The sequence below is a fragment of the Saimiri boliviensis genome, chromosome 21 (genome assembly GCF_048565385.1).
Source record: "Saimiri boliviensis isolate mSaiBol1 chromosome 21, mSaiBol1.pri, whole genome shotgun sequence".
In the NCBI taxonomy this organism is placed as follows: domain Eukaryota; kingdom Metazoa; phylum Chordata; class Mammalia; order Primates; family Cebidae; genus Saimiri; species Saimiri boliviensis.
In genome coordinates, this window is record NC_133469.1 from 13,663,295 (window position 1) to 13,691,023 (window position 27,729).

At 57.5% G+C, this 27,729-nt stretch overlaps 1 protein-coding gene across 2 annotated transcripts in view; it reads left to right on the top strand.

The window, feature by feature from the left end:
* Positions 1-789: 789 nt before the first annotated feature.
* CARD10 (caspase recruitment domain family member 10) overlaps positions 790-27,729 on the top strand; it is a 30,595-nt gene continuing 3,655 nt past the window's right edge. The window contains exons 1-17 of one of the 2 annotated variants that reach the window (XM_039463083.2): positions 790-902; positions 1,831-2,082; positions 2,913-3,050; positions 4,914-5,239; positions 11,721-11,924; positions 12,885-13,040; positions 13,607-13,732; positions 15,166-15,357; positions 16,977-17,111; positions 17,444-17,559; positions 18,529-18,557; positions 19,020-19,143; positions 24,624-24,783; positions 25,226-25,337; positions 25,744-25,987; positions 26,120-26,189; positions 27,285-27,387. In XM_039463083.2, the coding sequence (XP_039319017.2) occupies positions 863-902; positions 1,831-2,082; positions 2,913-3,050; positions 4,914-5,239; positions 11,721-11,924; positions 12,885-13,040; positions 13,607-13,732; positions 15,166-15,357; positions 16,977-17,111; positions 17,444-17,559; positions 18,529-18,557; positions 19,020-19,143; positions 24,624-24,783; positions 25,226-25,337; positions 25,744-25,987; positions 26,120-26,189; positions 27,285-27,387 (2,527 nt within the window). In that variant the 5' untranslated portion in view covers positions 790-862. Of the gene's footprint in view, positions 903-1,505; positions 1,664-1,830; positions 2,083-2,912; positions 3,051-4,913; positions 5,240-11,720; positions 11,925-12,884; positions 13,041-13,606; positions 13,733-15,165; positions 15,358-16,976; positions 17,112-17,443; positions 17,560-18,528; positions 18,558-19,019; positions 19,144-24,623; positions 24,784-25,225; positions 25,338-25,743; positions 25,988-26,119; positions 26,190-27,284; positions 27,388-27,729 lie in introns of those variants that run through there. The other variant, XM_039463082.2, reaches the window with a different exon arrangement.

Below are 27,729 nucleotides of genomic sequence, written 5' to 3' on the forward strand. Positions count from 1 at the left end.
GTGGGAGGGCAACCAAGGCCGCGGAGAGGGAAAGGTCGTGTTGAAAGGGAGGCCCCGTGTGTGGCTGGACTCAGGGCTTGAGGAGGAGGCCAGAGGCTGGGCTCCGGCCTATTCTCACTACGGCCTCGGCCTTGCTGTGTGAATTTGGGCAAGTTCCTAGCCCTCTCTGAGCTCTGCTTCCCACTCTGTGAATGGAGGAATTTCAATCAGAATTCAGTTCTCCCAAAGCATTTCTTCTGCATGTAAATGGGTGACATCCAAAGCAAAAACAAGTAAACAATAAATCCAAACCAAAAAAAGGCTGTGGTTAAGTTTGGAAAAGGACACCATGATATATAAAGTTAAATCTATCTCTTTATGCAGGGCTGCCTTCTTTTTTTTGAGACGGCGTCTCACTGTTGCCCAGGCTGCTGCTGGAGTGCAGCGGCACATCACTGCAACCTCTGCCTCCCGGGTTCAAGCGAGCCTCCTGCCTCAGCCTCCCGAGTAGCTGGGATTACAGGTGCGCACCACCATGCCTGGCTAATTTTTGTATTTTTAGTAGAGATGGGGTTTCGCTTTGTTAATCAGGCTGATCTCAAACTCCTGACCTCAAGTGATCCGCCTGCCTCAGTCTCCCAAAGTGCTAGGATTACAGGCGTGACCCACCACACCTGGCCTTAATGCAAGGCTTTTCAGAGCCTTGACTGATTGAAACCTCATTTATTTGGATAAGTAATACATATGTCCATGGCATCTAACTGAGAAGTTGTGGAAGGGGTTTGGGAAGCTCACACCTCTTTCCTGTACCAGCTGTGCCTCCTCCGTTTCTCCCTGGCAGCAGGTACCTGGCAGCTTCTAATGCATAGCAAGATGGTGTCTCATGCACCTGCACATACCGTGTAGACTCAGCCAGTATCACGGTAAGTGACCATCGGCCTCCCAGGCGGCAGCGGGAGTATGGATGACTAGTCACAACCCGCCCGCAGCATCTCTGGGACCAGCACCTGGAGGCACACGCCCTTTGAGAGTTGCGGGGTCCATGGTCCCCATGTGCCACGGGACTTTGTGTAGGAGGGGAGTTGGCAGTGCCGCCTTGCAGGTTCAGAACCCCCTGTCTTGCAGAAGGCGCCCATGACCTCTGCCCTTTGCTGCCCCCCTCCCACCCCCGGCGGGGCTGTCCTGTGCTCCAGGGAAGCTCCGGAGCCTTCAGTCTCTTGTGGGGACCGGGGAAGGGCAACCCCAGGTTGTGTGCCCGCGGGCTGCGCCAGGCGTGAGCGGCTATCCCCGCGCGGACGGACGCGCTGTGGGCACGGGGAGGCGATGCGCGTGGCCCGGGGAAGGTGTGAGCGGCGCGCGGGGGGTGTGAGCGCGCGTGCCCGCCCTCGCCCCGCCCCGAGGCCGGGCAGGTGTGGGCAGGCGGCCGGGACCCCGCCGAGTCGGGCCGGGAGAGCCGGCGGGAAACAGGAAGCGGGGGGGAGGCGCGGCCGGACGGCCGGGAGGGAGGGAGGGCGTGCGGGCGGACTTGCGGGGCGGCGGGCGGCGATGTGGGGAGGCCCGGGCAGCCCCGGGGGCGGCGGGGACGGGGGTGGAGCCGGGGGCGCCGCGGGCACCGCCCCCCTGCGCCGGCGGAGCCGCCGCCCGAGCGCGGACCCGGGAGCCCGAGGCGGCTGCGGCGTGCGGGGTGAGTCCCGGGGGGCTCAGGGCGCGCCCCCGACGGCCGCCGGGCGCGGGGCGGGGGACGCGGGGGACCCCGACGGCGAGTCCTGTGGGCAACGCCCCGGGGTGGGCTCGGCGGCACACCCAGCCCCAGGGCGCCCCGGTCGACCCCGGTGTGCCTGTCGCCCGCAGACCCCGAGGACGCGGCCATGCCGGGCCGGGCGGAGGCGGGGGAGGCCGAGGAGGAGGCCGGGGCCGGCTCGGGGTCCGAGGCGGAGGAGGACGCGCTGTGGGAGCGGATCGAGGGCGTCCGGCACCGGCTGGCGCGCGCCCTGAACCCGGCCAAGCTCACGCCGTATCTTCGCCAGTGCCGGGTCATCGACGAGCAGGACGAGGAGGAGGTGCTGAGCACCTACCGCTTCCCGTGCCGCGTCAACCGCACCGGTGAGCCGCGGGGCCCGCGGGGGTCACGTCCCGGGCCGCCCGTGCCCTTGGGCGCAGCGCCAGGAGCCGTGGAGCGAGAAGCTAGGGCTCTGCTGCTCGCAGCGGTGGAGGGGCCCGGCTGGGGGTGCCCACCAGCCTGCGTCCTCCCCGACCACCGCCGCGCCCAGGCGGTCGGCGTTGCCCACACCGGCGTCAGGGTTTTGTCTCGGGGTTCCCTCCCACTTCCTGGGCCCACATGAAAGCAGAGGGTTGATGTGGCTGCCAGGGCCAGCTGGGCCTGGGACCTCCCGGTCACAGCCGGCGGACTTGGCACCTTTCCTGCGCGCTTTGATCTCCGGGTTCTGTCTGCCCCCTCCGCTGTGCGCCACACACTCCCAGGAGAGTTATTTTTCCAGAGTCAAGACCCATCTCAGCTTTATGAGGGTCCCTTCTCCCACAGAGTGTGCCTTTGAACCAGAGCTGACGAAGGCATGATGGAATGGTCTTTAATGGTAGAATTTCAGGCATGGCCAGTGGGAGAAGTATTTACTTTGCTCTTGGAGATGGACGGGGTTTCTCTGTGCCATTCAAAAGGCGGGGTGCATTTCCAGCCCGCATCTGTGTCTGGGGGGGGTGTTAGGGAGCCCAGGAGCCATCAGGGAGTTTGGCTCCCCTGGTTGTGGCAGACGGGCTCTCTTCTCTTCCCTGATGTGTTGGGACAGGCCCCTGTGTGTGTCACTGGCTCAAAAATCTGGGGAACGTGGGCCTGGAGCATGGTGGGGGCAGAAGCATCCAGGCACCGGGGAAGCCCTCCCCTGGACCCTGGGTGCATTCCCCCCACTGCTCTCCAGGGCGCCTGATGGATATCTTGCGCTGCCGTGGCAAGAGGGGCTATGAGGCCTTCCTGGAAGCCCTGGAGTTCTACTACCCCGAACACTTCACGCTGCTCACCGGCCAGGAACCCGCCCAGCGCTGCTCCATGATCCTCGGTGAGTGGATCTGCAGTGGATGCTGGGCCTAGGCCTCCGCTGCGCAGGCTCCTGATCCCATCCCTGTTAGGGAGGCGCTCTCACTATCCTTGTTGAACAGTAAGGGAAACGGAGGCATGGAGAAACTGAAGGGGCTCGCTTAGGACCCCAGGGTGGCCTGAGGGTGGGGCTGGATGCTAGTCTTGTTCCTCCAAGTTCAGAGCTACATGCTTAAGATGGCTCTTTTTCTTGATACTGTTTTCAGGCATATGTCTGACGTACACAGATAGATGTCCAGGTTTTGCCTATAAAAATCCAAAGGCTCCAGGTGACTTTGAATTTTTTTTTTTTTTTTTGTTTCGAGATAAAGTCTTGCTCTGTCGCCCAGGCTGGAGTGCAGTGGTGCGATCTTGGCTCACTGCAACCTCTGCCTCTCAGGTTCAAGTGATTCTCCTGCCTCAGCTTCCCGAGTAGCTGGGATTACAGGCCTGCGCCACCATGCCCAACTAATTTTTGTATTTTTAGTAGAGACAGGGTTTCACCATGTTGGTTAGGGTTGTCTTGAACTCCTGACCTTGTGGTCTGTCTACCTTGGCCTCCCAAAGTGCTGGGATTGCAAGTGTGAGCCACTGCACCTGGCCTGAATTTTTTTATATTAAAAAAATACACACACCAGCTTCTCAGGAGGCTGAGGCAGGAGAATTGCCTGAACCCACGAGGCGGAGGTTGCGGTGAGCCTAGATCGTGCCATTGCACTCCAGCCTGGGTAACAAGAGTGAAACTCCGTCTCAAAAAAAAAAAAAAGAAAAAGAAAAAAAAATACACACACACACATACACACATAGGTATTTTGCTTTTTCTTAGAACAACTGATTTTAGTGATTCCTTCACCTCTGTTACATACACTTGTTTTAAGTGACTGCGTCCTGTTCATTAGCGAAGTTAGGACATAATTCATTTAACCCATTTCTAGTTGATGGATACCTGGTTTCCAGTTTTGTGTCATTACTACAATGTGGGGAGCATCCTTGCATATGCGTCTTTGTGCAGACGTGTTTCAGGAGAAGAGGTTCTGAGAAGAATTTCTCAGAGTGTGCCTGTTTTAACTGTCAAATCAACATACTTCCTACCAGGAGTGTGTAAGTGCCCATTTGAATCCTGGGGATCGTATTGAAACATTTTTGCCATTCTGATATGTAAAAAATAATGTTATTGTTTTAAGTTAATATTCATTGAGTGAAACAGTTCATTGGTTACTTGTTAGTAAATCTTGGGTAAATAACTGCTCTGTGCTTCAGTTTTTCTTTCTTTAAAAGGAGTACAATAATAGTACCTACCTTATGGTATTATCATAAAGATTAAGTTGATTTACATATCTATATATATATCTATGTCTAGAACAAAGAATGAAGTTAGCAAATATTAGTAACCACTGTAATTGTTGTTGGTAGGTTTGTGCATATTTCCCTGTATTTATTAGCCATTTTTATTTTGGCACTTGCCTATTGATAGTTTTTATCTATATTTTTACTTGGTGGTGGTTCTTTTCTTATTGATTTGTAGGAGCTCTTTATATATTATGGCTCTGAGTTCTTGTTATGTTTGTTATAGTTTCTCCCACTCTGTTGCTTATTGTTTAACTTTGTTACATCTTTCATTTTCTAAAGGTTTAAACGTATTTATATGGATTTGTCCATGTTTTTCTTATAACTCCTGGATTTTGTGTGTTGTTTAGGAAGATCTCCCCTGCTCCCAAATTCTAAAAATGTATTCCAGAATTGCCCTCTGGTGTTTTTACGGTTTGAGGTTTTTTGACATAGTCTGTCGTCTCCCGGATTTTACTTACCTGACCTGCCTATTCTGTCCCCTGTTCTGTCCTGGCAGATGAGGAGGGGCCTGAGGGCCTGACCCAATTCTTGATGACAGAGGTTCGACGGCTGCGGGAAGCTCGCAAGAGCCAGCTGCAGCGGGAGCAGCAACTGCAGGCCCGGGGCCGGGTGCTGGAGGAGGAGCGGGCAGGGCTGGAGCAGCGGCTGCGGGACCAGCAGCAGGCTCAGGAGCGCTGTCAGCGGCTGCGGGAGGACTGGGAGGCGAGCAGCCTGGAGCTCCTGCGACTCAAGGATGAGAACTACATGATCGCCATGCGCCTGGCCCAGCTCAGTGAGGAGAAGAACTCTGCTGTGCTTCGCAGCCGTGACCTGCAGCTGGCGGTAGGCCCTGGGGAGACGGGTCGGGGAGGCAAGGGAAGGGGCGGCCTTCGCAGTACGGTAGCCAGCCAGCCAGCCTGTGTCCCAGAGCCACCATCGCTGGCTCTTTGACACGGAAAGTCCTTTTCCTGCTTGGTGTGCCTACTTCATTGGGTTATGACTGTGGTTCTCAATGGGGGGCGATGTTGACTCCCTAGAAACATTTGGCCATGTCGCAAAGCATTTCTGGTTGTCACAACTAGTGGGGTTTTACTGGCATCTGCTGTGTAGAGGCCAAGGATGCTGCCAAACACCCTGCAGGGCCCAGGGCCTTCCCCAACAAAGAATTACCCAGCCTAAAATGTTGGTAGGCCCGGGGCTGAGATACCTTGGGTTATGAGGATTCAGTGAGTTTAGAGTCTCACCCCTGTCACCCAGGCTGGAGTACAGTGGCGCAATCTCAGCTCACTGCAGCCTCTGCCTCCGGGGTTCCAGTGATTCTCCTGCCTCAGCCTCCTGGGTAGCTGGGATTATAGGTGGCTGCCACCACGCCCAGCTAATTTTTCTATTTTTAGTAGAGATGGGGTTTCTCCACGTTGGCCAGGCTGGTCTCGAACTCCCGACCTCAGGTGATCCGTCTGCCTCAGCCTCCCAAAGTGCTGAGATTACAGGCGTGAGTTACCGCACGTGGCCCAGTGAGTGTAAGACACAGAGTTTCAGACATGCGCAGTGCCCAGCACACTGCTCGCAGCTTGTGTCGACAGTCGCCATTGTTGATATTATCAAAAGGCACACGGATTACAAGCATCGCATCTTCTAATTCTCCCCAAAGCACCGTGTGCCAAATCCCCATTTCCAAATACAGACCCTGAGACTCAGATTAGGGGAAGGACTTGCTCAAGGTCACAGAGCCAGGAAGCGGCACAGCCTGGATTTGAACCGGGCCCGGCTGGCCCCAGTGCCAGCTCCCTTCCACGCTGCTGTTCCATCTGCTCCCTGTGTGGGGAGGTCTCACCTGACTCCCACCAGTGGGCAGGTGAGGCCGCGCCTCCTACTGCATCTACTTTCTTGGTTTCCAAATGGGACTTAGCAGGGGGATCATACCGGTATTTGACTGCCACAGGGCGTCATTGCAAGGATTTAATGAGCTGATCCACGTAAAGGGCTTAGAAGTGCCAGCCATGTTGCCGGAGGCTCCAAGGTGGGTTGTGACTGTGCAGTTTGAAGCCTCCCTACCCCAGGAGCCTGAGGCTGTGGCTGTGAGGCTGTGGGCGCGGGTGCACCTGTGTGCCAGTCCCTGAGTTTGTGCATGCCAGGTGGGTCCATATCTTGGGGAGGTGAGCCCTGATCAGGGTGTTGAGGCCAGCAGTTGAAGGGTCCAGCTTGAAGATGTGGGTGGCTGGTTTGAGGTTGTGAGGTGACCGGGAGGCCATCGTTCCAGGTCCCGCTTGGTGTGTGGCATGAGGCGGAGGCTTTCTTTCTTTCTTTCTTTTTTTTTTTTGAGACAGAGTCTCACTCTGTCACACAAGCTGGAGTGCAGTGGTGCAGTCTCATTTCACTGCAACCTCTGCTTCTGGGGTTCAAGCAGTTCTTCTGCCTCAGCCTCCAAGTAGCTGGGATTACAGGCACTTGCCATCACACACGGCTAATTTTTTATATTTTTAGTAGAGATGAGGTTTCACCATGTTGGCCGAGCTGGTCTCAAACTCTTGACCTTGTGATCTGCCTGCCTCGGTCAGCTTCCCAAAGCTACGGGATTACAGGCATGAGCCACTGTGCCTGGCCCTGCTTTCTGAAGGGTGCTGGGCAGGGACAGGAACACAGATCTCAGGCCAGCTCTCTTGTGAAAAACCATGAGGCATGGGCAGGGTTTGCCTTTCTGTGCCTCAGTTTCCTCATCCTCATTACAGATACGGATGATGTAACAATTATGAAAGACTCCTGTGCACCAGGTACTGTCCTAAGTGCTTACCGTGCACAGACCGCTTTAATTTTCCAGCCACCCTATGCTGGGGTGGATAACAGTACCTTTCCCGTTTCTAGAGGAGGAAACTGAGGCATAGAGCAGTTGGTTTGAGCACTTTTCCAATGTCCCAGGAGTGAAGGATTTTTTTTTTTTTTTTTTTTTTTTTGGAGATGGAGTTTTGCTCTGTCACCCAGGCTGGAGTGCAATGGCTCGATGCCGGCTCACTGCAACCTCCGCTTCCCAGGTTCAAGTGATTCTCCTGCCTCAGCCTCCCGAGTAGCTGGGATTACAGGGGCGTGCCACCATGCCTGGCTAATTTTTTTTTGTATTTTTAGTGGAGATGGGGTTTCACCAGGTTGGCCAGGATGGTCTTGAATTCCTGACCTCAGATGATCTGCCCGCCTCGGCCTCCCAAAATGCTGGGATTACAGGTGTGAGCCACTGTGCCTGGTTGGATTGAAGGATTTCTGAGTTGGCTGTCGGCACTGCTGAGGGGTGGTGGGTGGCAGGTGGGGGTGCTCTCCTCTCTTTATCAACAGGGCTTCCCCCGTTTTCTGAAACAGACGTGGGGCTCGCTGTAAGAGAGGGCGGTGTGGGGGCCGAGGGGAGGGTCACTGGGAGAGGCTGCAGCCCGCACGGCTTGCCTCATGGTTGGGTTGGGTGTGACTGGGATGGGGGAATGTCCTGAGTGTGTGACCATCTGGGGCTGCTGGGACAGGGAAGGGGAATGGACAAGAGATGGTTGGAGATGCCTTTGCAGGTCAGCTGCGAGTCTGCATAGGGTGACCTTCTAGGAGTTAGGTTAGCTGCCTTGAAGCAGGATGGTGGCTTTTTCCTATTTTAGGGGCCTGAGACGTGAAACTGGCTGGACACGGGGGCTCACACCTGTAATCCCAGCACTTCTGGAGGCAGGTGGATCACCAGGTCAGGAGATTGAGACCATCCTGGTTAACACGTTGAAACCCCTCTCTACTAAAAATACAAAAATATTAGCCAGGCATGGTGGTGGGTGCCTGTAGTCCCAGCTACTCCGGAGGCGGAGGCAGGAGAATTGCTTGAACCTGGGAGGCGGAGGTTGCAGTGAGCCGAGATTGTGCCACTGCACTCCAGCCTGGGTGACAGAGCAAGACTACGTCTCAAAAAAAAAAAAAAAAGAAATTTAACTTAACTGCTATAAATTTACCTTAACTGTTTGGAGCTTTCTGCATCAAAATTAACAAAGGTGTTGCAGATGGATCTGAACAGAGCAGCTGATTGTGCCTGGCAGCTGTGTCCCCACCTCCCATGGACAGGTGTGTGGTGGCTGAGATTTAATACCGTGTTTTATAAGGTGCGAATTTAATGAGCTGTTATTTCTAAGCAACATAAACGGAAGGCACGAACACTATAATTTTGTGCCCAGTGGGTTTGTACGCCGGGATTAAATGCATCCATATTTCCTGGTGCTGGTCCGAGACACCAGGTGTTCTGTCCTCTGAGCTGAATCAGGGAAGCTGGCTGGCCCAGGGTCAGGGAGGAGGCCCTGGTGTGTGGCTGCGGTTTGCTGAGCGGGTGTGACCCCAGTTGTCCTTGTAACGAGCTGTCTTTCTCTGGCTGCTCACAAAGCATGTTTTGTGAGTGGAAAGGAATGCAGGAGTCATGAATTTCTTTCTGAGTCTCTTGCGGAGGAGGAGGAGTGGACTGTTCATTTGTAGAATTGCCCGACTCAGCCTCCAGAACCCTGTGTGTGTGCATGTGTGTGTGTGTGTGCGTATGTATGTGTGCATGTGTTTGTGTTTGTGTTGTGTGTGTGTGCATGTATATGTGTGTACGTATGTGTATGTGTGCATGTGTGTGCATGTGTTTGTGTTTGTGTTGTGTGCGTGTGTGTGTGCGTGTATATGTGTGTACGTAGGTGTATGTGTGCATGTATGTGTATGAGTGTATGTGTGTGTGTGTATGTGTACGTATATGTATGTGTGTTTATATGTGTATGTATATGAGTGTATATGTGTGCGTGTACGTGTGTGCATGTGTACGTATGTATATGTGTGTGTGTGTATGTGTATGTATGTGTATGAGTGTATATGTGTGCGTGTGTGTGGTGTGCCATTCTAGCCTCTGAAGGCTGGGGGACTAGCAAGTCATTTTCCACGAGAGGCCAGGGCAGTCCTAGGGCACCAGATGTTGCATGCCTGACTATAGCACCAAAAGTCATTGTGACCTTTTCCCAACAATGACTTCATTTTATGGCCTGCCACCTGCTGCCACTCTTGTCACTGTCTGGCCACCTCAGACCCCACGTGCGTCACCCCGGCCAAGTGCACTCGTAGTCCAGCAAACTGGCCATGCACGTCTGCTCCCCGAGCCAGGCGGTCACCCCACAGCTGCCCACCCGTCGCACTGGGCCCGATTCTGGCTGCACACTCCAAACTGGTGATCAGTTAGGGGCCTGGGATCTGATTTAAAGCTGTGGTCATACCGTGGCAGCTCTGTAGCCTGCCCTGTACCCTTTAGAGGTCTCTGCCTGCTCGCTGTCTTGTTTGATTCTTGCAACACTTTTGGGAGGCAAATGATGAGGCCAGGATGTTGGGCCCATTTTACTGATGAAGAAACTGAGGCCCAGAGGAGGTAAGTGACTTGCTAAGGATGACAGAGCCTAGAAGTAGCAAAGTTGAAACCCAAACCCTGGATGTGGAGTTTTTGAGGGAGATGAGCCAACAGCCAGATCTTAGAGAGCAGAGGCTGTGTTAGGAGTTCCCTTCAGGGTGGACAGATGCAGGTCTGTTTCCTGAGAGTATTGAGGTAAGATGTTGGCTTGTCGGGGGGGCCTCTAGTTCCCGTGCCGACTGAGACCCTCAACTTTCAAAACCATCACCCTCTCCTCTCCTGTACCCCAGGTGCAGATGAGGAGACTGAGGCACGGAGAGGGGCCATGACTTGCCCAGGGTCACACAGAGCTAGAAACAGACCCTGTTTCCCATTTTTTTTTTTTTCTTTTGAGACTGGGTTTCTCTCTGTTGCCCAGGCTGGAGTGCAGTGGTGTGAACATGCTTCTCTGCAGCCTCAGCCTCCCAAAGTTCAAGTGATTCTCCCACTTCAGCCTCTTGAGTAGCTGGGATAGTAGGCGCTCACCACTACACCAACTAATGTTTTGAATGTTTTGTGGAGATGAGGTCTCACTGAGTTACTGAGGCTGGTCTCGATCCGCCCGCCTCGGCCTCATAAAGTGTAAGGATTACAGGTGTGAGCACCACACCTAGCCTGGTCCCCCCACTTTTTTTTCTTTTTTTCTTTTTTTTTTTTTGAGACGGAGTTTCGCTCTTGTTACCCAGGCTGGAGTGCAATGGCGCGATCTCGGCTCACCGCAACCTCCGCCTCCTGGGCTCAGGCAATTCTCCTGCCTCAGCCTCCTGAGTAGCTGGGATTACAGGCATGTGCCACCACGCCCAGCTAATTTTTTTGTATCTTTAGTAGAGACGGGGTTTCACCATGTTGACCGGGATAGTCTCGATCTCTCGACCTCGTGATCCACCCGCCTCGGCCTCCCAAAGTGCTGGGATTACAGGCTTGAGCCACCGTGCCCTGCTTTTTTTTTTTTTTTTCTTTTTTGAGACATTGTCTCGCTGTGTCGCCCAGGCTGGAATGTAGTGATGGAATCCCAGCTCACTGCAACCTCCGCCTCCTGGGTTCAAACCATTCTCCTGCCTCAGCCTCCCGAGTAGCTGGTACTACAGGCATGCGCCACCGTGCCTGGCTAATTTTTGTTTTTTTTTTTTTTTTTTGAGACGGAGTTTCGCTCTTGTTACCCAGGCTGGAGTGCAATGGCGCGATCTCGGCTCACCGCAACCTCCGCCTCCTGGGTTCAGGCAATTCTCCTGCCTCAGCCTCCTGAGTAGCTGGGATTACAGGCACGTGCCACCATGCCCAGCTAGTTTTTTGTATTTTTAGTAGAGACGGGGTTTCACCACGTTGACCAGGATGGTCTCGATCTCTCGACCTCGTGATCCACCCGCCTCGGCCTCCCAAAGTGCTGGGATTACAGGCTTGAGCCACCGCGCCCGGCCCTAATTTTTGTATTTTTAATAGAGGCGGGGTTTCACCATGTTGGTCAGGCTGGTCTCAAACTCCTGACCTCAGATGATCCGCCTGTCTCGGCCTCCCAAAGTGTTGGGATTACAGGCGTGAGCCACTGCGCCCGGCTCTTCTCATTCTTGATGGGGCCCCTCCTCCTTTTCTGCCATGAGAATACAATCGATGGCACTCTGTCGGAATGCAGGTCAGACAGCACGTGGTGATGCGGCACATCCGGTTACAAGTTCGTAGAGTGGATTCCCCTGGGAGCTGTCCTTGACCTGGCTGCCCCATGCTCCTTCCTCAGCCGTTCGTTTTATATCTGCGTGGCCTGTCCCGTCTTCACAGACAAGCCTGGGGAGGGCTTCTGCTCAGGCCTCTCTGGGAATCTGGGAGGCACCCAGTGAGGGAGCAGGCCTTCCTGCCCCTGTGACCTGTGGCTCCCAGTGTGTCCCCCTCTGGGCTGACCCATGTCTTGGGCTCCAGGTGGATCAGCTCAAGCTCAAGGTGAGTCGGCTGGAGGAAGAGTGTGCACTGCTGCGAAGGGCCAGGGGGCCGCCTCCTGGGGCAGAGGAGAAGGAGAAGGAGAAGGAGAAGGAGCCGGACAGTGTGGACCTTGTCTGTGAGCTGCGTGCTGAGAACCAGCGGCTGACGGCGTCACTGCGGGAGCTGCAGGAGGGCCTCCACCAGGTACCAGGGCCGGGGCTCATGGGCATGGGGATTAGGAGGGCCTGCAGCTGGTACCAGGCCTGGGGCTTGTGGGCACAGAGGTGGGTGGGGCCAGATCTGGAAAACAGGCCCTCTTGCTGCTCACTCATCCTCCCAAGGCCTGGGAAGCTGAGGATTTCAGAATGAGGAATCTGAGTTCTGGATGGAGTCCCAGCAGCCTCTTGCCTGAAGCTCTGAGCTGAGAGGGCCCTTAGCATGTGGCTGTCTCTGGATGCCCGGTCTGGGGTGTGGGAGCAGCCTTCGGAAGGCCCTGAACTCCCTAAAACTGGCCACTTGATTTTGAGTGTGAGCATTTTTCTGGGGAAAGGGGCCCAGCTTTGATCTGGTTTGTAGAGGGTGTGGTCTGGTGGTCCAGGCTTGCTTAGTGTCCTGTGGCAGGTCGGCGGCAGGTCAGCGGCTGCATGGGCCTGCTCCCGGCCATTGTTCCATGCAGGAAGTGGGGGATGGGAGCTAGCGCCTTTCCTGGGGTTGGGGCACTTGGCTTGGCGTGGTGCTGGGGGCAGGATCTTAGGCCCAGGGTCTACCTGTTTGGGCCAGGCTCAGCCCCTTGAAGACCCCCCGTCATGGGGGGCGGGTAGGCCTTGGAAGTGGCCGTTGTCTGCTGGCCCGGATGCTGGGTGAGGGCCAGAGCATGAGTGCACGCCTGGTACTTGCTTGGGAATCAGATCCTGGCTGAACTTGTCCAGCCACACCCTCATCCATTTAGCGGATTTGCACAGATGCTCTCTGGAGGGTGGGTAGGGCTGGCGGGGCCACGCCCACTCTGCAGAGCGGGAGTTGGAGATCCAGAGAGGTCAAGGCCCCAGGCCAGCATGGCAGAGCTGGTCAGGTGGGTTTGGAGAGCTGCATGTCCCCTTCCTCCCCATGCCTAGGGTGGGCCCTGAGCCAGACCCTGAGGTGGTCCTGCCCTGCGATCCCCAGGAGGCGAGCCGGCCGGGGGCCCCGGGCTCTGAGCGAATCCTGCTGGACATCCTAGAGCATGACTGGAGGGAGGCGCAGGACAGCAGGCAGGAGCTGTGCCAGAAGCTGCACGCCGTGCAGGGGGAGCTGCAGTGGGCGGAGGAGCTGCGAGACCAGGTGGGGCCCTGCCCGTGCTCTGCCCCTGGTGGGGGAGGGTGTCAGGCAGGGCCAGCGTGCTCACGCCTTGAGCATCCACTTCACGCGGGCGCTGTGCTGAGAACTGTGTTCATTCATTCTCGGATATTGATGGAGGCACCCTTCCAGGTGCTTGAGACGCCGCAGTGAGCAAAACAAAGGCGCCTGCTCCCTTAGGGGGAACTCCAGCAGGGGAGGCTGGCAGAATGTGAGACACACAGTCCCACGTCAGCTACTTCCTGTAGCTGAAGGCGTTGAGCACCGTGGGAGACGCAGAGCTGGGGAAGGGGCCGGTGTCGGCTTCCGTGGGGAGGCCAAGGGTGGCCGGCTGGGTGAAATGATGATCGTTCTTCTCATTTTACAGATTAGGCAGTTGAGGGCCTGGGAGGTAAAGTCAGTGGCTCAGACCACTCCACTGGGCAGGAGGGGACTTGTTTCGGGTCTCAGGCTCTGAGAGAGCGTCTCTCGCTGGCCCTCCCGGGCACCTGCTGGTGAGATTTCTCATGGTCCCCAGCCTTGTGGTCTGACCCCGCCCGTGCCGCCCTCAGTACCTGCAGGGGATGGAAGACCTGCAGCTGAAGCACCGCACGCTGCAGAAGGACTGTGACCTGTACAAGCACCGCATGGCCACTGTCCTGGCTCAGCTGGAGGAGATTGAGAAGGAGCGGGACCAGGTGAGCCCGGCCTGCTGGGTGCCGGGCCCTCAGCCAGTTGCTAGTTCTCATGGTGGGGGGAGACGAGGAGGAATGGAGGGGACTAGAATGGTAGAAAGAGATGTGAGCAGCTCCCTGGTGGGTTAGGATGGGGCACGGAGGCGGGGGGCGGGGAGGCGGACGGGGGCCTGGAGCCCTTGATACCTACCTGACACCCTGGAGCCACCGGCCTCATCTCAGCTTCTGTGACAGCTGCAGAAGTTGACCCTGGTGTCTTCGTTTCTGAATCCCTTGTTCTCTCCATCTCAGAGACAAGCTCAGCACAGGGGAGGTGCTTAGAAGTAGCTGCTGATGAAGAAATTCCCCAAAGCTTTGGTCTCAGTCCCTGGGCACTATGACCCTTGTCTCCTGCCAAGGTTGTGGGGTGGGCTGAGGACCTCCGGCCAGTGCCACCAGGCCCCCAAGCCTTCTGGTGTGAGGCTCCATGTGCAGTAGTGGCAGGCAGGGGGTTTTTGTCCTTGACCAAGTGTGAATTCCACTGGAAGAGCCGAAGTCTACATATTACTATTAGGATTACTTTTGAGACTGGGTCTAGCTTTGTCGCCCAGGCTGGAGAGTGCAGTGGTGTGACCTCAACTCGCTGTGGCCTCTGCCTCCCGGGTTCAAATGACTCTCCTGCCTCAGCCTCCCAAGTAGCTGGCGTTATAGGCATGCACCACCATGCCTGGCTAGTTTTGGTATCTTTAGTAGAGGGAGGGTTTCATCATATTGACCAGGCTGGGCCCAACTGATCCATCCCCCTCAGCCTCCCAAAGTGCCGGGATTACAGTTGTGAACCACCTTGCCCAGCCGAAGTCGATATATTAGAAATGGCTTCAGGATCCCCTGGTAGGCTTCAAAATGCAAATGTGGGGTTTCATTCTCTAGCTATTCTGATTCAGGTGTCGGGGTGGGCCTCAGGAATCTGCATTTTATGGGGCTCCCCCCAGCTCTAAGGCCGCGGGTGACAGGTCTGGGCCATGGCCTCAGCTGCAGAGCCCCTGGTCTTCACTGTGGATGCAATAGGCTGGGTTTGACTCGGCTTCTCCACCGACTGGGATGCCGCGAATAAAGCCCCTGGCACACAGCAGGTCTCAGGGAAAGGTTTTCGGTTCTTGGTGAAATGGTGAGAGCCGGGATCGTGCAGATGGACTTCCTGATTTGAATCCCAGCTCTGTCCCTCCAGGCTTAGTTTCCCCGATCTGCAGAATGAAAATAATGGTATTAATGGTATCTAACATAGCCAGTTAGTGTGAAGATATTTAAATAAGCTGATAGTGAGCTCAGGGTGCGGCACACAGTGCTCAGTAAGTGATGGCTGCCGTTCTGGTTACTGTCCCCATTCTCCAAGTCATAGGCCGGGACAGCTGGGCCAGGGTGGCTCCTTCAGCTGCTCCTCCCTCCTCCTCCCCCAGGCCATCCAGAGCCGTGACCGGATCCAGCTGCAGTACTCACAGAGCCTCATTGAGAAGGACCAGTACCGCAAGCAGGTGCGGGGCCTGGAGGCAGAGCGGGACGGGCTGCTGACGGCGCTCACCAGCCTGGAGGGCGCCAAGGCTCTGCTGGAGGTGCAGCTGCAGCGGGCCCAGGGTGGCACCTGCCTCAAGGTGAGCGGGTCAGGATTGTGGGGGTCCTGGCAGGAGCTCTTGGCCACCGCTGGGAACGTGCCAGCCCTGGTGGGAGACCTCAGCCAGGGGAGGAAGCTTGGGGGAGGTGGGAAGAGCCCTCAGGGGTGGGAACTGGGACCCAGGGTGGGCTGGGTTTGGGCTGGTGAGCCGGGGGGTTGACGGGGAAAGGTACATGTTGGTCTCTGAGTTTCTGGAGTTGCTACTGGGACACGAAGGATAGTTTGGAGCTGGTCTTTGCATTCAGCTGGGGAAGCCTGGCTGCCCCGGGTCCTGCGTGCATGTTAGAATTCCAAACCTGAGCGTCAGAGACCAGCTGGTTAGGACTAACACGGGCGTAAGCATCCCTCAGACCAGCTGGTCTAATCCTCTCATCGGACAGGGCCCAGAGAGGGTCGGGGGCTTGCCCAAGGCCACACAGCCAGCTGGCACTGTACAGACCCTTTGTACATTGGACTGTGGTCCTCAGGCTGCTGTCGGGAGCTCTGATTTTTCCTTTTTTTTTCCTTTTTTTGAGATAGAGTCTCGGTGTGTTGCCCAGGCTGGACCCCAGGTTCAAGCTATTCTCAGCCTCCCTAGTAGCTGGGATTACAGACACCTGCCACCAGGCCCAGTCAAGTTTTTTGTATTTTTAGTAGAGACGGGGTTTCAGCTGGTGCCACACTCCTGACTTCAAGCGATTCTTCCGCTTCAGCCTCCCAAAGTGCTGGGATTAGAAGCGTGACGCCTAGCCTGCTTTTTCTTATTTTGAGTTGCCTGGCAATGAACTCTGTAGGCCTGGTTTTGAAGCACTGGGGTCTGGAGGAATGGAGGTAAGCATGAATCCCTGACTTTTTTTTTTGAGACAGAGTTTCACTCTTGCTGCTCAGGCTGGCGTGCGATGCCACGATCTTGGCTTACTGCAACCTCCCTCTCGCGGTTTCAAGAGATTCTCCTGCCTCCCGAGTTGCTGGGATTACAGGCCTGTGCCACCACGCCCAGCTAATTTTGTATTTTTAGTAGAGACAGGGTTTGTCCATGGTGTCAGGCTGGCCTCGAACTCCTGACGTCAGGTGATCCGCCCACCTCAGCCTCCCAAAGTGCTGGGATTACAGGCGTGAGCCACTGCGCCCAGCCTGATGACTTTTTAAACCTCCAGTTGGCTTTTTTTGCGGTTAGGTAGAGACAGTCCCTTTTCATGCCCAAGAGGCCCTGCAGATGAGGGTCGTCTTGTCTTCTAGCCGGGTTCTTTGGGTTTTAGCCTTTTAACTGGAATGCATCACCGTCCTGCCTCAGGGCTTTTGCACACGCTGTTCCTCTGCCTGGCCCATCCCAGCTGGACCTGCTTAGCACCTGCATGCCCTCGGGCTCTCAGTTCAAACCAGACTTTCTTTGGAAAGTACTTGGGCCCCAGGCTGGGTGGGGTCTCTGTGTTTTCCTTCTGCTGTCGTCTCAGCCTGGCATTATTTTGTTCCAGTGTCTGCTGATTGACAGTTTGTCTCTCCTAGGCTGTGAGCTCCCTGAGGACAGGGATCTGTCCCGGCTGGCACATGGCAGGCCATCAGGAAAGGCTGTGGCTGGCTTGGGCCTGGCACTGCTCACCTTCTCTCTCTCTCTTCCAGGCCTGTGCCTCCTCCCATTCCCTGTGCTCCAACCTCAGCAGCACTTGGAGTCTGAGCGAGTTCCCCTCCCCTCTGGGAGGCCCAGAGGCAACGGGGGAGGCCGCTGTCACGGGGGGATCTGAGCCTCACCCCTCGGTAAGACACCTGCCCCATCCCAAATAAAGGGGTACGCTGCTATGGCATTATTACTAAGGCAGAGAGTGCTTTCTGAAGGATCCATTTCACAGGTGAGGTCACCGAGGCGCAGGGAGGCCAAGGACTTTATTAAAGCTCACCCGGAACCAGTTCCTTGCCGGGGCTGGGTGCCGGCAGAGCTGGGGAGCCACCGTACACTGTAACCTTGCAGAGCCCCCTCCTGTGCCCTGGGCCCTACTCCTCATCTGTGGAATGGGCACAGACCAGGGGTGCTGAGGACTGGGAAGGTGCCGGGCAGCAGGGGTGACCTGGGTCCTGTCATGGCGTTGCAGGAGGAGGCCACAGACAGTGAGAAGGAGATCAACCGGCTCTCCATCCTGCCCTTCCCGCCCAGTGCCGGCTCCATCCTCCGCCGGCAGCGCGAGGAGGACCCCGAACCCCCTAAGAGGTGACATGGCTGGGGATAGCAGCAGATGCCCAGGGGGGTGGGGCTGCTGTTTCCCGAACAGCCAGCTCTCAGAGTCTGCAAGGCCAGAGTCAGGTCCAGGCAGTCACCTCCCTTTATTGCCCTCGGGTGGCTGGAGCTCTGGAAACCCAGGCCCTGTGAGTCACGGGGGTGACCGAGGTCAGGGTTAAGACAAGGCCAACAGGCAGAGTGAACTCGGCCCTAGCCTGGTAGGAGAGTCACCGGAGGTCAAGCGTTGAAGATCCTGTACCCAAGGAGAAGCTTGATGCTTCAGGACTAGGGGACGTGGAGAATGGTTCAAGGTGTCAGGGACCTTGGGCAAGAAAGCCAGGCCCCAGGTTTGGGCATCAGCAGCAAATAGGGACCAGAAAAACCAAGGGACACCCTCTGATGGCAAGACCAAGGGTGGGAGATACCCGCCTCCTGGGCACGTTCCCTGTCACCGTTTCCGCCTCTTAAGTAGCCCTTGATTTATTCCTTTGCCGGTGAGGGGCTGGGCTCTGGGAAGCTGTGATCAGCATGGTCTTGGTCTGCATGGGTCTGTCCCAAGGGGGTGTCTGATGAGGAGGTCATGGTTTAATTTAGGAGGCATACCTGGGAGCCACAAACCACAAACCACAAAGGTGGCAAAGGAGGGTGAGATGAGGGGGTGAGAGATCAGGGGAGGCTTCTAGGAGGAGGTGGCATTGAAAGAGCTGGCTTTGCAAGGCATGCCAGGGCATTCTGGGTTGAACACAATGGACAGAGACCAGGACATTAACTTCTTGTCCTGTGAGTTTAGGAGAGCCAGGTGGCATGGGTGCCCTGTGCCTGGGACCCCGCCTTGAGTCTAGCCTGCATTTGCTTGGTGGCTGTGAGACCTTTTTCTGGCGTGGGGGCAGGACGAGGGAGCAAGGCAGAGTGCCCACCGTGCCTCACCTCCTGCCCCCTCCCTGCCCTCTCTCTGCCCAGATCCTTCAGCAGCATGTCAGACATCACAGGTAACAGCCCTTGAGCTCCATGGGGAGGGCTCACCCGGGGGTGGGGGAATGGCTTTGCAGCCCACCTGGAGTCTGTGCCACCTGCCCTACCCTTGGCTTGCATCCCCTTCCCTGAAGCCCCACCGTGGCCCCTGCCAGGCAGGAAGGCTGCGCGTGGGGGGGCCCCTGGGGCCTTTGGTTCCGGCCTCTCACCCTGAGCCAAATCCTGGCCCTCACTCCTCTTCCTGGCTGTGATGTATGAGGCTCTTCAGTTCTGGGCCACCTTTCACCCTCTTCCGGGAAACTGCGGGGTCAGCCTGGTGGGCCCTGACCTATCTCTGAGCCCACGTGGGTCCGATGTGCTCCGGGGGCAAACCTGCCAAGGCCCTCGGGTCCTGGGCTGGACGGGTGTCTGTCCCAGTCATGGACCCTGGCTGCCCGTTTCCCGGTCCTAGAGCCCTGAACCTCATTCTTCTTTCCCAGGGAGTGTGACACTTAAGCCCTGGTCCCCTGGCCTCTCTTCGTCGTCCTCCTCCGACAGCGTGTGGCCTTTGGGAAAGCCGGAAGGCCTCGTGGCACGGGGCTGTGGCCTGGACTTCCTTAACAGGTACCGCCGCTGCCAGTGGTGGGCGGAGCCAGGGAGACGGAGAGGGAACAGGGGAGAGGCGGGAGGAGAAGCTGCCTCACCGGTTTTACCCAAATGCTGGAAGGTGAAGGTCCGCAGACAAGGGCAGCCCTTGGATTCAAACCCTGCCACCACTGTTGATTGTCCCTGTGACCTGGGCTGGTCCCTTCACCTCTCTGGGCCTGTTTCCTCAGTAGCTAAAGGGAGATGACCCTTTTTGCATGTGGGTCTCTTGAGGGCTCTGCTCACATAAGCAAAGCCCCCAGCTCTGCCAGACCTGCAGCAGTGCTCAGTAAAAGTTGTTACTGACAAGCTGTCCTTGTCCCAATGGCCTGCCTATCCTGAGTCCCTGGGACTGAGCCACCCAGCAAAGCTTCATGCTGTGGGTGGGCTGGGACTCCCTGTAACTGGGCCAGCCACAAGCCGGTAACAGGAGTCACAGAGCCCATTAGTGCAGAGTGTGCACTGCAGGCCACGTGCTGTTGGTGGCCATGCACCGTGGCCACTGTTGAGACTTGCCAGTGGATCTCGGGAGGGCTGGGGCACAGCGGAGGCCGCACTGCCTCTGTGGTCTTGGGACTCAGCTGGGAGGAGGGGGCAGGTAGGGAGAGCATCTGGTGACTGGAGGGGGAGCGAGGGGGAGGGCGGAAGTCAGGGCGTCCTGAGTCAGGCTGGGAGAGTGCAGACTTTGGCTTGCAGACTCTGGGAACCCTGGGAGGGTTTAGTTATTAACCGTAAGGCCAGCTGCTGGCTCTTTTACAGCATGCCCTTTGTCCTGGGAGGAGGCATACTTATGATGATCTCTGTTTTATAGAGGCTCAGAGAGGTTAAGCAACTTACCCTGGGTCACACAGTTGGGAAGCACCAGGTCTGGGTTCACAGTGACCTGATTGGACTTGGGTTTTGCAAAGGGCGTCAAAAGCACAGACTGTCAGCGCTGGAATGTGGCGGTGTTGGGTGCAGAGGGACAGGTCACACAGCAGATCAGTGCAGCGTAGGACCAGGGCCTCCGAAGCAGCTTGGTCAGCCCAGTGTCCACCCAGGCCCTGCCCCCACCTGACCCCCGGCAGTGGGCCTAGCGAGACATTGTTTCTGTCTGAGCAGGACGTGCTTCTCGGGAAAGGGGTGGAGGCGTCTCCCTTCCTGCCCGCCTCAGCCCTTCCTCCCTTCCTCCAGTTTGGGCTGCAGCAGGGGTCCTGGCTGCTGTCCCGGGGGCACCAGGATGCAGCCAGGGAGCAGGAGCCTCTGTCCCTGCCCCGCCCAGGCCCTGCGATCACATGGGGCCACTTCTGCTGCCCGTGCTGTTTCTGGGGAGGAGAGGGGTTTCTGGGGAAGAACACAGGCTGGGGAGGGCGCGGAGGTGGTGGACAGAGGGAGAGAGAGAGGGAGGGAGGCGGACAGGCAGAGGGGAGACGAGGGCGTGGACAGGGCCCTGGTTGGGGCAGCTTGCATGTCTCCCGGGGGTGTCTTCCGGTGAGGTGGGAAGAGCGGGCTTTGGTGCCGGCACTTGCTACCGTGGGACTATGGGCAAGTCTCTGAATTTCCCAGTGCCTCAGTTTCCTGCTCTATAAAATGGGCTCCAGTAGTGCCTGTCCCCTGGGTCACTGGAGGGGTCCCAGTATCCCCTCTAGAACGCTCAGAACACGCACAGTGGACGTCAGCACACGCTGGCTCTTTGCTGTGATGACCGCTGCCGTTGCGGTTTAGCCCCCAGAGCAACTTTGCAAGGCTGGAATTTTAACCTGGTTACACAGGCCAGGACACTAAAGTTCCAACAGTTAGACATTGCTCCCAAGTTACAGGCCCCTCGGAGCTGATTGGGGATTCCGACATGGCTTCCCGTCTTCGCTGCTGCAGCTCTCGCGCCTGTGTTGTGCACCCACTGTGCGCCGGGCTGCTGGAGCTCTCGCGCCTGTGTCGTGTGCCCACTGTGCGCCGGGCTGCTGGAGCTCTCGCGCCTGTGTCGTGTGCCCACTGTGTGCCGGGCTGCTGGAGCTCTCGTGCCTGTGTTGTGTGCCCACTGTGTGCTGGGCACCATGCTGGAGATTTTCTCTCCTCTTTCCCATTTTCTGCCCATCTCTTGCCCTCAGCCTCTCTGCCCTGCCCTTTCCAGCTCTTGGAGCCTGGGAGGGGAGAATGGATAGTCAGGGACTGGGGCAGGCCGGGGTCAGGCTGGCAGATAGCTGCGTGAGGGACAGCAAGGGAGAGCATAGGAGCCAAGTGAGGTGCTGGGTGAGAGGGGCAGGGCATGGAGAGCGCTGGGGGGTTTCGGGATGCCGTCTCCCCAGCAGAGCCCTGCCACTGCCCCTGCTCGCTCACGTGGCCCCAGGGGATCTCTGGCACCTTTCTTGCAAAGAGAGTGTTACTCTAAGTCATTGCTTGGCTCCACGGCCCCCTAGCTGCGCCATTAACTTTCCTGTGTTTCACTTTCCCTTACCTCAACCCTTGGGTTTTCGGGAGGATTGACGGATGTGATCTGTGAGGCATGCGTCAGTCTCAGCACGAGGTCCCTCACCTGGTCCCAAGCAGGCACGCAGACCACTCAGAGGTCTTCCCACGGGGCCCTGGGCGACACTCACTGAGGCCATGTGGCCCATCACTGCTCAGAGCTGGCCGAGCTGGCAGACTTGCCTGTTCCTGTGTGCCTGTGACCTGACCTGGCTGGGGAGGGGCTGGGAGCCATCACCTGCTGGCTAGGGGTGCCGTGCTTCTCAGCACCCACAGGCAGGCGTGGAGGCAGCCAGCTGGTCAGCCAGTCCTGGGAGTGGGGAGCAGGCAGCCCCTCTCCCTGCTGTGCCCTTCCTCTACCCCTCCTGCTTGTCTGCTGAGGCTGGGGTGGGAGGGACCCTCTCTGGACCCTGCTCCTGGCAAACCCCAGGTGGGCTCTGCAGACTCCGAGGAGTGCTCAGAGCGGGTATCGCTGTCTGTGGAGGCTCAGAGGAGTCACTGGTCCTTTGGGGAGGTTGGTAGGGGCGTCCTGGAGGAGGGACGCCTGAGCTGGGTCTTCAGGGAGTTGCACGAGTTGTCAAGAAGAACCTGAAGGCCTGAAGTCAGCCTTGATGCTTCCATTGCAGAGGAGAGGTGGGTGGAAGAGGGAGCGAGTAGGGGGTGGGTGGGGTTGGCGGCAGAGCCTGGGTGCCTTTGCTTACTGGGCTCTGGTCTGGGGAGGCCATGATGGTCAATTGTCTGGGTTAAAAACAGGTGTGGAAACTGAGGCGCGCGAGCACGTGTGCACGCGTGCACAGAGAGAGAAAGCGAGAGAGAGAGAGAGAGAGAGAGAGGTGATTTGTTATGAATCACACCTGATGCCAGTAAATGTCTAGTTTTGACCGAGTACTGCGTCTGCTGGGCCCTGTTCTGAGAGCTGCCCATGTCTGAACTCAGCGGGTGGCGAGAGAATTAGGTGGAGCCGAGGCTCAGCAGCTGAGCAGCCGGGCGTCCGACCCCAGCGTTCCTGCTGGCGCACTGCGTGCTGCTCTTCTCAGACCGTCTGACCACAATCCACAGTGAGGGAAACCCGGTGCACACGCCTGGAACAAAAGGGTCATGAGATAACAATGGGATGCACCGGGGCGGCAGTGGGGTGGGGGCAGCCTTCTGCTTTCTCTTGCATCACATTATCCAGCTGCGCTGCCACAACCCAGTAGATGTCAGCACCCACTAAGGGCCCGGCCTGCAGTTCGGAGGCCCCAGAGCCCTCTGGTTTCCATCTCTCCCTGCATTCTCTCTTTATTTGTGTCATGTGCCCCCCACACCCACAGAGGTCCCGGGTGCCATTGTCAGCCTGTGTTATGCGTGCGGTAACTTGACGCTCAGCAGCTGGCTCATTTGCCCAGGTTAGGGTGCAGTTTGTGCTGGGGTTTGGAGCGGACCATAGAGCCACGGCCAGCATAGCCAGGCTGGGTCTCAGCCCGCCCCCTTTCCAGGTCACCTCCGTGCAGCCAGGGCAAGGTGTGCTGAACGTTGCTTCCCACGCCTGGCTCTGTGTCTTCCCTGAGGGGGCGGGGCTGCTCCCTACAGCCGTGCCAATTGGGCGAAGCTCCCTGCAGCCTCGCCCTCCCCAGGCTGGCAGCAGGGGGCAGTGCAGCTGTGTCTGGGCTGCAGCTGCTGGGGCCGGAGACGCTTTGCCCCGCTGCCTCTCCAGCCGGCACACCTGCCAACCTTGGTCTCCCCACCTCCTCCAGGCCGGGGGGTCTGGCAGGGGACTTGGGGTTCACTTCTCTCTGACCCTGGCCCCAAGGCCTCACCTCTTCTCATCCAGAGACAGAACCCTACCATGATGCGGATTTTGGTGATGTCTTAACCGTCTGGTCCCACTGTCCGTGGGAGGAAAACCAGACGCCTCTGCTCCATGCCCTTGAAAGGCTGGCTCCAGTTCGCCTTTCTGAGCAGCTGCTTCCCTGGATGTGAAACGAGAATTAGGGCAAGCAGCTCAGCGTGGCGTCGGGTGCATGGAAAGCACCCAGGAAGTGCTCGCTGCTCCTACTGTTACTCAGTTCTTCCGCACATCCTGTATTCTGCCCTCCACCCCTTTGTCGTACTTTATTCCTTCGGCCTGGAACTCCATTCCCTCGATCTGTCACCAGAGCGCCCCTGTTCTTCACCAGGGCAGAGCCCAGGTACTTCTTCCGTGGGAAGGCTCTCCTCTCTGCTTCCACTGCTGGCTGCAACCACCTTCAGATCTGTGCCACCTGCTAATGGTGACCTCCCATCCCAGACTGCGAGCATAACCAGCTTTTTTTTTCTTTTTTGAGATGGAGTTTCACTCTGTCACTCAGGCTGGAGTGCAGTGGTGTGATCTTGGCTCCCTGCAACCCCCGCCTCCTGGGTTTAAGCAATTCTCCTGCCTCAGCCACCCGAGTAGCTGGAATTACAGGTGCCCGCCACCATGCCTGGCTAATTTTTTTTTTTTTTTTGGTATTTCTAGTAGAGACAGGGTTTCATTATGTTGGCCAGGCTGGTCTGGAACTCCTGATCTTGTGATCTGCCCATTTTGGCCTCCCAAAGTGCTGGGATTACAGGCATGAGCCACCGTGCCTGGCCGCATAGCAAGCTTTTATTAGTCATCTGCTGTGTACCCGAGACTGGGTTTGGTGCCAGGGATTCAGAGCTGAACAGTATACAGGTTTGGTCCTGAAGGTGTTTGTTCCGACAGAGGAAATGTAAGGGCCGTGGCAAGGCAAAGCTGGAGTGCCCCTGTGGCAGACTCCACAGCGCCGTGTGCCCAGGGGTCCAGGGGAGAGGCTGCTTGTGACTTGAGCTTTGAAGGATGAGCAGCATTTCCCAGGTGGAGAAGGTGAGGAAGGGCATTCCAGGCAGAGGGCACAGAAGATGCAGAGAGGCCTGGGGATTGGAGTCATGGCTTACTTGGGGAATGGAATCATTGTGGTTTTCCAAGAATGCTGAACTAAATCCAAGCACTGGTTGGACTCTTAATTCCCATCTCCTTTCTCCCTTCTCAGGTCTCTGGCTATCCGAGTATCTGGCCGGAGCCCCCCAGGGGGCCCAGAGCCACAGGACAAGGGCCCAGATGGACTGTCATTTTATGGGGACAGATGGTCTGGGGCTGTGGTGCGGAGGGTGATCTCTGGGCCTGGGTCAGCCAGGATGGAACCAAGAGAGGTGAGGTCCCGCCTCAGGAGCTGGGGGGTGGAGTCAGTGCTTTGGCCCCAGCTGGACACCCCCTGGTTGGTGGATCAAGATCACTGGGCGGAGCTTCTGGGGATTGGCCAGAGCAGAAGTGGGCTCACTGATTAGGTGCAGTTGCCCAGCTCAGCCAGGGTCAATTGAAGTCTGATTGGGTGTGGGCTGGGAGGTGGCGCCAACTGACAGCACATGACATCCCTGTGCTTCAGCTGGGGAAAGACCCGGATGGGCTGGGCCGGTTGGTGGGGGGTCCTGTGGATGGGAGTGGGTCTGACTGGGCTGGACATGGCGGCTCCCGAGGGGGCACTCTCTGAACTGTGAGGCATGATCACCCCTACACCTGGTGTTCCTCCAGCCCCTGGGCTGCCCTACGCTTAGAGGCTCACTTCTTTCCCTCCCTGCTTGGGTTTTCTCCCAGCAAAGAGTGGAAGCTGCTGGTCTGGAGGGGGCGTGCCTGGAAGCCGAGGTCCAGCAGAAAACCTTGCTCTGGAACCAGGGGTCCTCACTCCCCTCCCTGATGGACTCGAAGGGTAAGTCTGGCTTGGGAGTTGGAGCTGATGGCCCGAGAGAGGGGTTCTCTAGTCCGTGGTGCATGTTGGGGACCAAGGGCCTGAGAAGGGACTGGCCTTGCCCGACTTGCCCTTCTGGCTCCCTGCTGCTGCCGCCGCCTCCTATCCCTTCCTCCGTAAGCAGCTTACAGTGAAAGGGGCATGGCATTAGGAGTCCAGAGTCCTGGGCTTGAGTCCTGGCTCTGTTCCTAGAGGGTACTGGGCTTGGGCAAGTGCCTGCCCCCCGCTGAACCTAAGTCTCTCATTCTAAGAAGGGGAAGGTGGGGTCCTGGAAGCTCAGGCCTCGAGAGGGCCATGTTTGTGGCCCCACCAAGGGCACTCCTGGACTTCACAATCCTTTCGTCCTCCCTGCTCTATCCATGCCCAGCCTGCCAGTCCTTCCACGAGGCCCTAGAAGCCTGGGCGAAGGGGCCAGGGGCCGAGCCCTTCTACATCCGTGCCAACCTCACCCTGCCTGAGAGGGCAGACCCCCATGCCCTTTGTGTGAAAGCCCAAGAGATTCTTCGGCTGGTGGACCCGGCGTACAAGCGGAGGCAGGAATGGTTCTGCACCCGGGTTGACCCCCTCACTCTGCGGGACCTGGACCGGGGCACTGTGCCCAATTATCAGAGGTGATGCAGAGCCAGGAGCCAGGGATGGGGTCTCCCTGATAGGGGTGCTTTCTCTCCTCTGTCTCTCACCATTTGAGGAGAAGAGATGAGGGACCCTCCTTCCTACACACATGATCCCACTTTCTCCCACAGAGCCCAGCAGCTCCTAGAAGATCAGGAGAAATGCCTGCCCTCCAGCCGGCACCGAGGCCCCCGTAGTAATGTGAGCATGGCTGGGTGGGCAGCGGTGGGTGGGGGGCAAGGCTGGGGTCCAAAAGGGAGCGAGCAAGCCCTGTTCCCTGGCAACCTAGGAAGATCCTCCCTCCCTCCTTTCCTGGGGATTTAATTGGTCATCTACTATGTGCCCAGAAAACAGAACAGCAGAGCTCACCGTGCAGGGCAGTTTAGAGATGAAATGAGAAAAAGCATGCCTAGTATTCAGGAGTACCTTGGCATATAGTAAGCATTTGACAAAACAGCAGTCACATCCCGTCTTCCCACGCCTGGATGGCGGCCGGGCTGCATGTCCTGTTGTGCACACGGGTGAATGAGGCTGAGACATCAGATAAAGGAAGAGTGAGGGTCCCAGCCGGGCAGCCCGCACTGGAGCCCCAGCTCTGCCCGTTATCGGCTGTGTGACTTTAGACGGTCTCCTGAACCTTCTTTGGGGCCGTTTCCTCATCTGTAAAATGCGGGGGCTGCGCCGCCTCTCAGGCTGTCCATGGCGAGAGATGGCTTCCCGCGAGTTAGGGCCCCTCGGGCTTAGCAAGTGTCCGTCATGTCGCAGGCTTTTGAGACCGGCCCGGTATTGGTATCATCAGTGCTGTTACTGGTTTCATCAGTTTTCCTACCAAGGCCACATTGCTAATTCACTGGCAGAGACCCTAAAGTTGGCCGCCTCTGTGATATTTGGTTCCTCTTGATCTCTGGGCCTCAGTCTCCCCGTCTGTAACTTGGGGGGTAGACCTAAGGCTTCTCCACCAGGCTAGGATGGGCTGGCTTCCCTGGGGCCTCAGGGCTGGTCACCTGTGAGGATGAAGAGTTCAGCCCGGGCAGAAGGCACAGAGGCATGGCTGTCGGGGGGTGTCCTTGGAGGGTGTTGGGTACAGCAGGTGTAGTTCCCCTGCCTGGGGCACTGTGCTGGGCTGGGGAGAACAGGAGGGGCCTGGTGGAGGAGGGCACCTTTGCTGACCCGGGCTCTTGCGGCAAGCCTGGACCACGGTGGCAGTGGGGCCCACTCAGCCCGGGGTCCCGTTTCCTCTCCCTGACGGGGCGAGGCTGAGCTCTCAGACGCTCTTCTCTCCCCGCACCCCCCCAGCTGAAGAAGAGAGCCCTGGACCAGCTGCGACTGGTGAGGCCCAAGCCGGTGGGAGCGGCCGCGGCGGACTCCCCAGAGCAGCCGCTGCTGGAGCCCTGTGGAGGCGAGTGTGCGGGCGCAAAGCTGGATCCCGCGTTGCGCTGGGTGTCCCGTAGTCTGGGTGGCCCCTTTGGCCTAGAAGGGCCGGTTGTGAGGGTTCAGTGGGGGGTCATGCTGCGGGCCTGAGAGACAAGCCCCACCCCCGGCCATGGCGATTGCCAAGGTTGAGGGAGACCCTGCCGGGAGGTGCCCGTGGCTGTGATTGTGCGTCTGCACAAACACGGGCCTGTTTTTGTCTGGCAGTGTGTGTGTGGCAGCGCTCCTGACACACGTGTGGTGGCAGGTGCCATGAGGACCCGGGTGGGGGGGGGCGTTCCCGGAGGCAGTAGGGTGAGGCCTTAGGCCA